The following is a 15058-nucleotide window of genomic DNA, read 5'->3' on the forward strand; positions in this document are numbered from 1 at the left end:
GGTAGCTTCATCCTGATGCAAATGGAAGACAGGCATGAGTGCTCTGCAGCAAACAACTCTGTGCACATCCCGTCTTTGGGAAACATATTTACACGTACATATATATTAATATATTTTAGTGCACCCTAGCCAGAGGGCAACCAGAAAGAGTATTATTCCATGAGAAGGACAGGAGATGGGCTGGCTTCTCCTCTCCACCGGGCAAAGCCTATATCCACCCATTAGTCTAGCATCCATGTAAAACAGCTTTGCAAGACCACATTTCCCTTTGCCAGTTAGCCAGACATCAGGACCCCAAACCAAGAGTCTCCCATGATGGCTGGGTAGATTTGGTAGACAAGATTACTGTGGGCCAAAAAAAGCAGGTGAGATCACCCCACCGTATTAAAAAGCCTCAAGTGACTTCAAGGTCAAGAATTTCTGCCAAACTGCCATTTAGTGGTCTCTTGCCCTCCCTCTCCCTTCCTTACTTCACCATCGCCTATGAAGGACTGCGGCAATGTGTGCTGTTCGGGGTGGACCTTGACCACAGTCTCACGCTGACCAGGCAGAATAGGTGTGCTTGAGCCTCAGGAAGAGAACTACACCACTACAAAGTTAGAGACTACTATTATTAAGGTCTTCATCCAGAGCAAGAATGCCTTAAAAACAAACCCTACAGCCTCCATGGGAGGGAAGCCCGAGCGGGACTTTCTCTCGCGTTACCTGCTCTCAGCCTGTTGCACACACCAGCACATCCATCCTCACTTCTACAAGAAAAGAGCAAAAAAAAGAGTGAAGGTGGGTCTCCAAGGGGACAGTGCCAGGCCAGCAGCTCTGCTGGGAGGGCAAAGTGGATCTGCAGCTCCCCAGGCTCCTGCAGGGAAGGAAGCATCCTGCAAGCCCTCCTCACCACACGAGTCTGACCAATACCCAAAAGGGCAGGCAACTGCCCAAACAGGCGGGCATACATCCCAGGTCTTTTCCAAGGGGAACCTATTTGGGGTCTCCATGGGAGGGACTGGTGCTGCATGGGCTGGCTTGCGCAGCAGCGCATGGGCGATGGAGAGGGAGCGATGGGAGATGAGTGTTTTTATTCAATAGGATTTTTTCAATGACATCTGTGATCCATGGGAGCTACCGGGGTGTCTCTGAGAGCTTTGCCTCTCCCAGACTCAAGAAAGGGGCTGCTGGATGCAGGGGCAAGAAGGGGAAAAGAGAGAGAGGACCTAGCAAAACACCATGTCTTTCAAACTCAGCTCATTTGGGGCTTGGCGACCTTTTCCTCTGACAAGCACGTAAGTTTTTATTCTTGCCAGGCAGGTATATCCAGGGTCTCTCGACTCCGATCGTGGTGCAAATCTACGTGGCCCTTTGGGAGTGCTTGGAGTCATCTGGGAAAGCAACAATTCCCTGTCAGTAAAATGCTCACAAGACTGCATGAGCTTATTACAGTCATTCCAGCAGAAATAAGTGGTACCTTTCAGAGTGCTTGTCAGAAGAAAATAGCAGTTCTGACCCAATTTCACACAGTTGGAATCAGCTGTGGGAGACTAATATACAATAAAAATAAAAAGACACAAATGCCCATTTCCCCCATGTCCTCTCCTAATAACATGAATAAAGCTCTGTTTTGATATTTCATCCTTTCCAAAGGAGTCCAGCCGGATCAGTCCAAGTCAGCTGTGTTTCGAGTCAAACTCCTCTGACTCTTCCACCCTTTACTTGATGAAATTTTTAATTGTCCACCTTTGTCCTGTGCAGCTGCGAAGAATCAGATCAATGCCAGCCATTCCCCTGTTCTCCACTTCCAAGCATCGTCCCGTTCCCTTGTTCAGGATGGCACCGTTCTAAAATTACAGGATATGGGGAAAATATTAAAAAAATTAAAGACATGGGGTTGCCTGTGAAGCAAGCCAGGACTGTGCGCTGCCCAGGAGTGCAGCTGTGTCCTTGTGCATTGCTGGAAAGCGCACAGCACTTAGCTGAGTGGTAATGCAATTCAAACAATAAAATAATTCCTAAAATAATCAATGTGAATTGAACGAGCAACTTTTATCACTGACAACATGGATCCCTAACACGTCAGCAACCAAAGGACATCTGTAACCTTTAAATAGCATGGCTGTACCCCTGTGTTAGGAATATGTGATGCTTCTGTGGAATGTATATTATTTACACTCTGCTTTGGGACTAAAGTACTGTGTTTTCATGTATTTCACCATAGATTATCTATAAGAAACAAAAAAATCTGGAAACCAACGGCAGGGCAAGTTACATACACCTGAGAGTATCAGAAAGGGAAACTTCTACTGGAAATTGTCCTAAAATACTGTCCCTGCCCCTGATACCTCTTAACCTTTTCCCTCTGCCCTAGGACCTGGCACCTGCTGCCGCATGGGACTATTTCGTCTTTGTCCCACACTGTCTCACGCCAAAGACGATGTGCCACAGCCCGTGGTTTGGGAAGCAGAGGAGCAGCATCGATGGCAGACCCGTAACAAACCTGTATGAAATTCCAGCGCTTATGGAGGCTGCTCTTGACCTTTTCACAATCAAGGAGCTGAGGGAAGCGGCTTTTCACGTTATCCACCAGGCAGCGGGTATCGGGTAGAAGAGTCGTGGTCCCAAGGGCACCGAGATGAAGGAATCCCTCCTTGGTGTAGCGTGCAAGCTGGGGGGCAGGGAAGGAGAGGAAAAAGACCATTAGTATCTTCCAGAACATCATTAAAAAGTGATAGAGGAAAGGCCAAGTTTGCAGAGCCCCAGAAAAAAAACTGTGAGGATGGTGCACAGAGAAAGTAGAACTGACAAGAGGTAAATAACCAACTTTCTCCAGCCTTTTTTTCTTGTTGTTTTGGGTTTTTTTGCAGATGCAGGTGAGGAGCTGGGCCACAGGGAAGGGATAAGAATAACTCTGAGCCTTAAACCCATCGCGGGGCAGACTCCTCCAGCCTCCTTTGGGCCTGAACACTCTGTAGGCTGTGGCAATGGATGATTTCCCCTGGTTTTCAGCCAGAGCCAGCTGGCTTGGCCAGTCATGCTGGCCCAGCCTGTGGCTTCTCGCATGTTTGGTGAGCCAACCTTGCTTTGGCCTGCGAACGATGCTGCTGGTATGTCTGGCACAGCCCTCCAGCAACTCCAACAGCAGCTGAGCAGCAACGTCAGCCAAAGGGGGCCAATATATAACTGGCCCCGTTCCCTGGGGTTGCAAGCCCAAATCTCCCCCATGCTTCAGCACTGAAGCAAAGGCTTAGGATTGCAGCTCCCTGCAATACCCCCCGCATCCGACCGCCCAGTGATCCCAGGGACCCATCTCGGCTGCCAAGGAGATGCAGGCTGGGAGCATCGGGCAAGGCCGATGGCTCGCGGGGCCATTGGGCAGGCAGCACACAGCTGGCACAGGCACAGCCCTGCTGCCGCGGCGGGTCCACACACAAAGGGCTCTGCCATTTGCAGTGTTTAAGGAATCTCACCAAAATATTTCCGTAAACGTATTTAAATTCAGGAGTGAAAAGAGATGAACGACAGCGGCCTGCCTTTTATAGTTCAAGGGAAAGATATACACAGCTGCTTATTTAAATTATGAATCGATCCATTATCCAGCAGACAAATAAGGAGTATTCAGCACGTTAATTAACTGAGTGTATCTGTGACCCAGATGCTTAGAAAGAGACAGTAAATCACACTGGGAGTTCGGGTTATCTCAGTCAGAATAATTAAACATTGAAAATCAAGTTAAAACAATGTAACAGGGTCCAACTCCAACTAGTAACCACAGATACAGTTACGGTGCCTGAAGGCGATTTTGCCTTCCCTCAGTGATGTTGGTTGCAGGTACAGGTGTGCCGAATCCTCTGGCTGCCCCCGTGCTGCCCGTCTTCCTTGGGATGGGTGCCAAGGATGAGTGTGCTTTGCTCCCAGCTGGTCACAGAGTTACGCTTTTAGCCAAGGTGTTGTGTATCAAAAGAAGACCTCTGCTACTTTACATCTCACCGAAGTCCCTTTGCCAAAGGTATTCACCCCCAGGCAGATTCAGCTGCAGCAGCCCACACCATACAGCTGATGCTAGCGCGGGGCAAAGCTGCCCCATCCCGTCCCCCCGGTGCAGGATCTGCTCTTCTGCCCCCCCAAAGCCCTTTGCAAGATGGTGCAGAACAGTAAACGTCTCTTTAGCTTTACGGTAATTTCCCCCCCAAACTGCTGTGCTGGCGCAGCAGGGGTGGAAAGGAGGGCAGCCTGCAGCGCTTAAAGTCGTAACCATCACCTCCTCCTCCTCCCACCGATTCACCGCTTCCCCAGGCGCGGGGTTCCCAACCACAGGATGGGGATCCTATCCACCACCGAGCTCAGCTCACGCTGTGCCAGGCTCCCAGCAAGGGAGCTGCCCTGCGCACGAGGCTGGAACAACCTGGGAATGACCCCCCTGGGCACCTCCACCGGTGCAGGATCTGCTCTTCTGCCCCCCAAAGCCCTTTGCAAGATGGTGCAGAACAGTAAACGTCTCTTTAGCTTTACAGTAATTTCCCCTCTAAACTGCTGTGCTGGCGCAGAAGGGGTGGAAAGGAGGGCAGCCTGCAGCGCTTAAAGTCGTAACCATCACTTCCTCCTCCTCCCACCGATTCACCGTCTCCCCCAGGTGCGGGGTTCCCAACCACAGGATGGGGATCCTATCCACCACCGAGCTCAGCTCACGCTGTGCCAGGCTCCCAGCAAGGGAGCTGCCCTGCGCACGAGGCTGGAACAACCTGGGAATGACCCCCCTGGGCACCTCCAGCCCAGCTGAAGGCTCAGGTTCACATTACTTGTTTTTAGCCGTTTGATGTTTTGATGAGCCAAGCCTCGAGCAAGATAGTGCTCTCAGCCTGACAGTGTGTTTTTAACCACGCAACTCATCTGAATTAGTATTTGAGCACCAACACAGAAAATGAGGCTGCTTGCCTTGCAAAAAGAAAGAGGCATATAAAGGAAAAGACAAAAAAAGACAAGCCCTCTCCATGACAGACAGAAGAAATCATCCAGAGGTCCCAAATGGGCAGTGCAAGTTACTTTCCTTCTCCTGTTTCCAAAATGTTTCCTACCACGTACATAATTAGTGCTCTAGACACTTTCTTTTTTAATGACATTTGGCAGCTTGTATTCAGACAGTTGGCCTAATGCCCACAAGGCAACATGATTTCTGCTCTTACATGTTATCGCCTAATGTGGTGGGAAAAATAAGCAGAGCAAAAATCAAATCTTTCCTGAGAAAGGGAGCAGGGCGGGGGCTGGAGAGAGACAAAATGAGCTGAAGAACAAACACGGGTATTATGAAAAATGCATTAAGTGCATCTATTAGATGTGTCATCTATGTATAGCCAGATAAATAAAGCCCCAAACACGTGTCTGGATCTAGCACACTGCCTAACACCTGATCTACTCTGCCGAGGGCAGCGGAGCCTCAGCAGCAGCCGTTCCAGCCTTCAAGCCTGTCCAACCGTCAAGCCTGAGGGTGACTATTCCCAAAAAATCCCATCTAACTCGCAAGTGCAAGCTCCACTGCGCTCCTAAGACATTTACGGAATTTTTGTCTTTTGGGATATTTTGCCTCTGATGCCTTAATTCTTCTTTTGTTATTTTGCTCCTCTCCAGAGCGAGCCCGCCGTGGCAGCCAGGGGTCTCAACCACAGGGTGGCAGTGGGGGGTGAAGCACTCGGGTAAATGGGAGTCCTGCAGTGAAGCACCGATCCTGCCGCCCATGGGTCTTTCTTGAGCGATAGAAGGGGAGAAAACACAGAGCAGAGGCTGATGCTCGAGATGGCCCCACAGGCAGCTGTGGGGAGCGTAGCTGCAGCCTGGCTGGTGCTTTCTGTCTGGTTTTGCCTGGTAATAGATGAGATGGGAAGCGTCTCTGTCTCATCACCACGTGCTGCACTGACCAACATTTTAAATAGCAGCTCCAGACAGTGCGCTCACGTAAGACCTGAGCCTACCTTAGAAACTGAAGATGCCATACAAATGCTTTATAATATCAGTAAATTACACCTGCCGTTGTTATTAAAACCTTCTGAGTGGTTGCAGCAATTCACCAACTCAACAACTCAGCATTTCAAGCAAAGTTGCCTGCTTCAAGACTGCCAGCACAGCCCCAGATGATGATCTCTGGGAAAGGCGGATGATGAGAACTTATCCTTCGGCTACGTATGAAAGTTGAATGAACAAGATGAAATAGTGAGAGGTTTCTGCCTGATCAATACTGCAAGTGCTCATAGGGATATTCAGCATCAGTGCAAAATACCCCCGGGGTAACACCACTCCTTGGCTCAGGGGAGCACGAGAAGGGCCTGCCATGAGCAGGATTTCAATATGCTCCTTCTTTGGGCACCGTGTTTGGGAGTCTTAGCGACGTAATTGTGTAAATCCTGCCGTCTTGCCCAGGAGTGTACCCGATCCACCTGGCACCACCTGAAGTTCGTGCTCTTCCCCACTCCTCCTCATCCTCACAGCACAGCCAGGTGAGCTCTTCCCACAGGACCTGGGAAGGCTCTTCCACCAAATGTTCTCCTATTGGACCACATCGGTTTTCTCCTCTCAAACGTTTCGTAAGGATTCTCCCTCCTGTTCTTGATTCTTTCATTGCCAACCACCCCAAAAACGTTGCCTACGTCAGCAAGTGTCTGAACAAGGCTACTCTCTTGGAGATCCCATGGCTGCTTTGCAGTCACCAATGATTTCCTCACACGGTCTTCACGGTGCTTAAAGATAATAAAAGTTTGTCTTTTTTCAAGAGAAATTATTTTATTGATGAAGAAGGAGGTTTTGCCGAAGTGCAGTCCAGTCACAGGAAGTTAATGACAGCCCACATTGTATAACCAGTTAAATCCAGTGGTATTTAATGTAACAACACCATGTTTTCCTGGCTTTGTGGAAAGGCAAATCACTGAAGTCATCCGAGTTTAAATTCGGCTCTACTTGCCCTAAAAATACATGTTTTCCTTTAAAGTGATCTGTCCTACATCTCGTTGCCTGTTAAGCAGGTTTGTCAGCCTCCAGAAAACAGACTGAGCCAGGCAAGAGCTGAACGAACAGCGAAGGATACGGCCAATCCAGCAGGAAAAAGACAAACATGGAGGTACCAGCCTGAGGAAATGCCTGAAGGAATTACCCAGCCTGGCACAGGACAAGAAACAAATCGAATGACCAAGAGGAAGGACCAGAGAAAAACAGTTTGAAAATATTAACAAGTTACCCGTTTAAAAGTGGTTAATATTGATGAGGTCTTAAACCCCTTAACCAGTGTAAGTGGCCCAAAGCAGCATCCCCAGAGAGAAACACGCATTCATACCCACAGCCTCTGACAAACACCTTTCCAGGTAAAACTGCATCCCGGGTAAAACTGCACCTTGCAAAGTCCCCCACCTTCAGGCACCGCTTTGGGGGGCTGCTTTGCCCCGGGGGGAGACCTGCAGCCCCCGCTGATGCCAGGAGAGCGGAGGGGCGCGTGGCCACACATGTGCCCGCTGCATCTCTCGGGCTGGTCTCCCATCGGGAAACTTGTACCACCAATACATCTTCTTTGATTATTGTTTCTGGCTGGCTTCATCTCGGGGATGGGAGAAAGTTAATTAGACAGTTTAGCACCTGGGAAATAAAAGCCTTGATGACCTTCATTGACTCTATTGGAAAATAGTTTAGTGTTGTTTAGCTTCCTTTCTGCACTGAGCAGATCATCAATTAGCAACCATAAGTAAAGCGCACAGTATTTTCTTTTTAACACAATTTAATCTGATGTGCTATTTTGTCACCCTTGATACTGCAGTGTCCCGGATGATCTCAGTATTGATGGCTTTGTCCCCAAGTTCTGATGCTTAAATGGGCAAAACATATTTTATCCTATAATTAAATGAAATGCTCTGCTGGGTGAACATTATCTTAAGTTTTATAGCATTATAGTGCTTTCTATCACGTTAATATATCACCATAGTTCTGTCACTCCAGTGAGGTATTACTATATTATTAGTGTGATACATCATTACGACAAGGTGTTCTCATGATGTATCGCTTAAAAGATGAAGCCATCAGGAAGAAAAAAATCCAAGAGCAGGCTCAATACAATTACAGGATAAAAGGATACTTCACCATGAAATCTGATAATGATTTGACCTGGAAGTGGATGAAAGCAGGGAGAACGGAAAGCTAAAGGTCAAACAAGAGAAAAACACAAAAATTTCCCCCACTGACAGATGCTACAACAGAGGTGCTGCAAGCAAAAGCCAAGACCTCATCCAAATTCAGTGCTAGGTATGGGGTCCATCGCACCTAACTGCATCCATCTCAATGCTACATGCTTAGCTTAAACCCATTAGCAGTCATCAACAGAGAGAGCAGAAACTCAAGATATAATACAAGCTGCCCTGCCTTGAATGGGACAAATCGGTCCCTGGAGAGTAGGTCGTTTCCCCCTCTCTCTGCGTTGGGCTGCTCATCTACAGATACACAGCAGCCACAGCAGACAGCAGCATGGTGTAGGGATGGAAGAGTGTGGATGAAAGAGTGAGGACTTCCTTCCAACAAAATCCCAACATTACCCGGCGTGGCAGGGAACAGGACCCATGACACCGCTGCCCTCGCGTCATTAAAATGCCAGCAGGGAGCCTACACCTTACCTTCGCTCGCTGCAGCCGAGGAACCTGCTCCTTAATTGTGAAATGCATTTAAACACGTATGTGATGGGCCACAGTATCAAGGAGAGAAGTGAAGATTTTAGGGCACTACATGATCATTGAGCACAGGCACCACTGTGTGTGCTTTTGGATGCTGAACAACTCAAAAGGAATTGCAACTCCTTGTGGTTTTTTTATCTATATTTATATATGTATGTATAAAACAAGCAAGCTATTTGAACAAAGTGTTTACATTACTTCTAATTATATTCCCAGCAATAAATTACAACATGCAGCCCATTAATTAAACAGTAGTAGCGAAAGTCCAATTTCTTTTGTGCGGCACCCATGCTTCTGCAAAAGGCTAATTTCAAAGCTTCTGCACTCACTGATAACTACTTCTAAAAAGCATTTTCAAGGAGTTAAACTAATTGCATGTATCAAGAAACAAAAGAACTGCCAAGAACTGGCTCTCAGCTGGAGAGGGAAGGGACAATGTGGAGGTGGAAGACCAAGAAGAAAAATTTGCGCTGAGCTTGCGTGACAGGCGAGCTGAAGGGAGCCAGCAGCACTGCAATGACTTCAGAACATCAGGTAGGAAAAGAAAACATCGTTAAGTCTAATCACAAAAAAGCTGAGGAAAAAATAACTAACCTGCTTTTAGCAATTCATCTTAAAGCCCAGGGTTAGCAGACAATGTCAGGCTAATCCAGTTTCTCATACTATAATGCACTTAAGTTTCCATCCAGAAAGTCCAAAAGGCAGTTTGTGCTATTTAAGAAAAACATTGTATGCGTTTAAGCAACAGCTAGGTTACATTTAGCAGTGACTCGATCAGCCACAGTTGACTGATCTTTGTTTAAAGTCAAGGATAAACCAATGTGAGACTTGTCTATACCCTGAAGGACTCCCACGGCCAGTTCCTAGGCTCAGGTGGCTCCTGAATTTTGCAGTTCAGGCTCAGATGAGCTTTGGGATTACTTAGTCCTGCTGAGCCTGGAAAGCCCAGGCTGACCACATTGTCAGAATGGGCTCTTTATGCATTCCCATCATTTGAACTATACATTTTTTTAGCTGAAAATGAACCTCCTTGAGCTTGCTGGACCCCCAGATACTCACTAAGGCTGCCACAGCTGCAGTGCCCTACAGCTCTACATCCCCACTCGCTCCATCTCAATCTTCAACTCACCCTCATGCCAATGAGGCACATTTTGCAGGTGAAGAATTAAGAGAGACGTGTTTAAGTCATATTTGAGGCCTGTGATAGAACAGAGAACTGACACCACATCTTGCTAAGCCCTGATTAATGAATGCTCCAGGTTTTCAGCCAGATTTGATGAGCTAATCATTAAGATGTGACAAAAAAAATCAGATCTTACCTCAGGAAAGCTACCAGGAATGGGATCGCATGTTCCCAGACCCCAGGGAATGGCTACAAGAGTTTGCTGTGAACTCTAATGTGTGTTTCCCACCTGAAAAGCAGCAGTTGGGGCACTTCCCTGCCTCCTAAAGACCTCCTCCCACGTATGGGCTGCACAAGCAGTGTGAAGGAGCTAGACTATTATCTGTAATGTCCAATGGATTAAAGAAAGTTCTGTTTTCAAGATCGAGTTTACATATCTCTGGTATTCACGCAGGTATTCAATATTCGGGTAGTCAAAAAAAAGACACCCGAATCCAAGACGTGCTACAACCCATCATGGGCTAGAACGCAGCTGGAGCCAGCAAACCAGCCGCAGCAGCCTCTGTTTCAACTGGAAAGCTCTGATGCTGAAATTGGAAATCTGCTCAATAAATAAATTACCTCAAACATGTTGGGAAGCCCTGCTGTCTGGTGGGGCACTTTTCTTCCTCTTCCTGCTCTCCTTTCTGATTCGTGGGAGAAATTTTCACAGGCAGGGTTTTATTATGCAAATACCTGCAGGCACTTAATGGGATGGTCTTTATTATGTTATATTTCACAGTTTTGGTCTTAATGAATGCAGCCGCAGTGCTGAGCTTTTTTCTGTAACGTCATGAAGGAACCAGAAGTTTCCTCTCTCTGTACCTGCACGGAGATCCCAGTGACCCTGGAGCAGAGGTGCAGGGCAGGCTTACAGAGCTCTTGGGAGCAGGAATTCAACCACTGGTGTTGAGCACTTCTATGTAATTTATGCACTTCTGGGTTGAGATGAAGGTTTCATACAGTAACTTGCCTTTGATGGCCCAGTAAATCTGTCAAACACTGGAGTTCATCAAGTGGCCTGGATTTGAGTCTTTACTCATTGCCGTGTCATCTCCTGTGCTGCTTCATCACAGCAGTTTGCTGTTGTGCAGTAATTTCAACTTAGGTGCTCACAACGCTTTAGACACGTGGTTCTGCCCATCCAGCAGTTCTCAGCCTAAACCCCGTGTCATCTGCCAGCACTGACAGCTCTGGTTTGGTGTCGTGATGTTAAAATAGGCTGTTGGAAGGCACGGCCAATGCCAGAGTAATAGACATCATGATGCCAAGACAGAAAATGGTAGAATGACAAGCCAGGGCTGCCTCACTGGGTAAGGGAAGAACACAGCCCATATAGCACAGCGAGCAGAATACATGCAATGAGAGGGCAGGTCTTCCCTAAAACACGCAAAGACAGACTGTCGTCCTGCAAATAAAAAGAAATCTCTGTCTATACCTTAAATGTACCTAACTCAGCATCCGGGCACAGCTGGGATGGGACTGTCTCACCTAACCTCACCCAAATCAATGTTAAACTTCCAGTGTAAGACTTGTCCTCTTGGCAATGGAGAGCGACAGGCAGGACCTACCCCACCGTGTGAGGTGCCATGGGTCTCCTCCTGCAGCACATCTCGACTTCTTTTGAGAGAATGTGGATAATGGCTTCAGCCTAGAAACTTGGTGTTTGGACAGCTTTTAGATACAGTTTTGCCTCAATTTCTAAGCAAATCAGTAGATAAAACCCCTTCAGTACAAATGTGGCTGATCCAGAGAAGGTAACAGGGAAATATTTCCGAGTCTGGCAATGAGCATGGACAAAGAGAAAAGAAAAGCAACAGAAGAGACAGCTTTGTCACAGAGGAGTTTATCCCTGTTCCCACCCATCGCCACTACACACCATGCAAGCACAGTGATGGTAGAGCCCATCATCTGCAACCTCCCTGTCTCAGCTAAATTTCCAATATAGATAGCCACAGCATTTACATGGGAAACGTAAACGAAAGCAGGAGGCTGAAGTCAGATACATCCATCAAATCCTGATGATAAGCACCCAGGGCCTCACTGGATAGAGCTAAAATGCCAGAAGAACAAGTGCTGCTACTCTGTGGCTTTAGGGAGGTCAGGCATGATTTTGGTAATGAAAGAAAACCTAAAAATCACATTGTAATTCTTGAAAACCCCATGTGTCATAAGATGGCCATTCCACTTCCAGACCTAAAGGAAAATTTGTCCTATTTTCTCCCTAAAGATTGTAGGGAAGGACATTGTGCTAAGGGACTTGCATGATGAGGTGATGACCACTAGGCATACAGAAAGAAAAACACAAAGGAAATCATAGGATTTAGGCAAAATACTGAAGTGAGGATATGGGCAGAGATAAGAGAAAAACAGACAGGACAAGTTAGTGGGGAACTGGGTAAATGATCCCTGGAGCTGCAGATCCTGAAAGTCCAGCTTAGAGTCTGCCATTGGTTTAATAGATGCCAGCGGCAACAGAGCTAGTGTTGTACCCCGTTTTGTTTCAACTTTGCGGTGATCGAACCAGCAACGTTCCTGTGCTGCTTTCTTCTTAAAACGTGGTAAGAGATAAAACTACAGAACAGGCTGAATTAGTTCATCATCACTAACTTTCAGTATTTGACACATCCACCAATCCTCTAAAAGATATGAGATTTAGAGCGAATCTTGGAATGATGATTTTTAATCTAGAATAAGCTTAAAATTAGGATAAGAAGCTTTTGGGTTGCTCCAAAACTTTTGGAGAGGCAAAAGGACTGCCAGAAAACTAATGCTATGGTAAATCCCAGCCAAGCTGAAACGGTTAACTATCATCCCGTTAAAAAGCGCTGTTCGTTTTCTTTACCCAGTTGGTACGTTTTTACTCTGCTGGGTGAAAGAGAAAGGAAACGTTTTAAAATGCTCTGCTTGTGTACGCTCTGCTCTGCTCATTGGCTATTTGCTTTCAGCATTATTTACCCTCATCTGGGAGATTTTTTCACATTATGCTTTTACTTGCAGCTCTGGCATGATTATGGTAATCCAGGAAATATCTACTCTAAGAGTAGCTGGGAAAATGCACCTTTATATCTGAGGTATTTTTAACAAGAAGCTGGGCCTTATACATTTGAGAGAGAAGCCAACAGACACCTTGCACATCCATACTCTGTCCTCTGTCCGTCCAGCCTCTGCCGGGTACCGCCTGCTCCCGGCACGCGCGGTCCCAGCAGAGTAACTCCTCACCTGTGGTCCCCAGCCGTGGCACGGGTACAATATTGCTGTGTGGTTCTCCTGCGGGCCCTGGTCAAGGCAGACGTCTTTCGCCTTGTTGTTTCGAAGCTGTAAGAAATAAAAAGTGCAGAATTATATGGCCCTGTCTCTTCGGAGACAAGCAATAAACTGATGTGCAGCAATGTCTCTAGCCTCTCTTGCTATAGAAAGAATATACAGTGCTATATCAGTGGGCATAATCAGGCAGAGAAAGGTTTAGTGCGCCATATGTTTTCTTTAAATATAGGGCCTAATGATGACTGCTTTTATGTAATAATCACCATTCAAAGGAGCCAACTTCCCTGAACACAGTTTTCTTTGTGTTCGGTCATGTGTGGTGGTAACAAACATATTTTTAGACTGCCGTCAGCATGTTGCCAGGAGCCTGAAATCAATGCAGAATTGCTTGTATTTCATGGAAATCTCAAGGCAGGGAAAAAAGCCCAGCTAGCACAAGGAGCTCCTTCGAATCATTGTGGGGATGCAGGAGGAGATGCAGAGATGGCAAACCAGCTGTCAAGTACTGAAGGACACACTTCGGAGGGAGCAGGCAAGTGCTGGGTTCATGCTACAAAGCCAAATGGCCGCTGAACCCCAGCCACCAGGTCTGTTAATGCAGAGGTGTCCTCTCTCCAGGCTCCCCATGTAGGGCAACTGCCATCATGCCTTTGAAAATACTACTTTTTGGGGGGTTTTAGATTGAAGGCATTAAGTAACTCATAATAAATCTTTCTTAAAATTAAGGTCCATCTGGGGTGCTCGGGCTGTGCTTCAAGAAGGCTTCTCAAACTGCCGCTATTCCATGAGACCTACTGCAACAGAGTATTATTAGTTCCCATAAATGCCCGTTTTTATATTCCAAGTACAGTCTCAAAGCCAGCAGAGATTGAATTAAGTCTTCTTACTTTATCTCGTCCTTAAGCTGTTGTGACAACACACTGTATCCTACAGAGACCTTGTAAGGAATTAGGCTGAGTTTAAGTCAAAGGGTTTTATAAAACAACTATGTATTAAAAATATACATACCGCTGCTTAATCCACGGAGTCATTGGGTAATATAGATCATTTTCTGTCAATTCAGTAAATGAGGTATTAAAATATTTTACTGTATATGGTCTCCAAGATCAGAAATAAATCCCAAAATAGGTTTTTAGAAGAAACTGTGAATAGATTTATACAAATTTATATAATTATACACAAATAGTAGGTTTTGATTCACATTCCTCTCCTTTGAGGCTATTTCTCATCAGAGACTCACCAGCTATAAATATTACCAGTCTGATCTAAGGGACTGCTCAGCCTTAATTACCTCGCCATAAGCGATGGTGTTGTTGTATCTTCTCATTTCCGGATAAACATGGTCCAGGTACCACTGGAAATTTTTACACTTCAAGCTCTTCCTTAATGCTTTTCTCTCTGAAACATCCCCAATGTCAATACCTGGATTCTGAAAAATAAAGACACAGCATGTCACTGAACGGATACTCTTAAAAAAAATTTAAAAAGAGCGTATTTCACTGATGTTTGATATCACTTCCAAGCCGCCTGGAAACTGCCAACAGCTGAGTAACTCCAGGCAGAGGCCATGCCAGGGAATTTTAGCATGTGTATCCAAGCTGAAATCATCCTCGCAGAAGTCAGAAGGAAGACTCGTGTTTCACAGCCACAGCGAGGAGGAGACGCGTACTTCTCTCATAGGTTTTGAAGGCATCCTTGCAATGGCCACCAGACTGATGCTGGACACGTTTTGGTCCTGGGAAGTAATTTAGAAAAGAGAATCTGAATGGAGAAGAAAAGGTTTTGAAGGAAATGAGAAGTGCAGTGTAACAGAGGTGAATCTTCCAAGCGATTCCCCTGGGCTTTGGATGCATCTGAAAAAGACTGAGTTTGTCCATGGGCACAACGACAAAAGTATTTTTAAAATATCTCATCTGCCGTTTAGGTAGTGATGTACAGGACTTCCAGA

At 46.4% G+C, this 15058-nt stretch overlaps 1 protein-coding gene across 1 annotated transcript in view; it reads right to left on the bottom strand.

Moving 5' to 3' along the window:
• Positions 1-1328: 1328 nt before the first annotated feature.
• WBSCR17 (Williams-Beuren syndrome chromosome region 17) overlaps positions 1329-15058 on the bottom strand; it is a 216900-nt gene continuing 203170 nt past the window's right edge. The window contains exons 8-11 of the mRNA XM_009276396.2: positions 14402-14539; positions 13066-13161; positions 2486-2653; positions 1329-1829 (exon numbers count right to left, since the gene is read on the bottom strand). Coding sequence (XP_009274671.1) covers positions 1701-1829; positions 2486-2653; positions 13066-13161; positions 14402-14539 — 531 coding nt within the window. The 3' untranslated portion in view covers positions 1329-1700. The remainder of the gene's footprint in view (positions 1830-2485; positions 2654-13065; positions 13162-14401; positions 14540-15058) is intronic.

This window comes from Aptenodytes forsteri, unplaced genomic scaffold (genome assembly GCF_000699145.1).
Source record: "Aptenodytes forsteri isolate BGI_AS27 unplaced genomic scaffold, ASM69914v1 Scaffold209, whole genome shotgun sequence".
Classification (NCBI taxonomy): Eukaryota; Metazoa; Chordata; class Aves; order Sphenisciformes; family Spheniscidae; genus Aptenodytes; species Aptenodytes forsteri.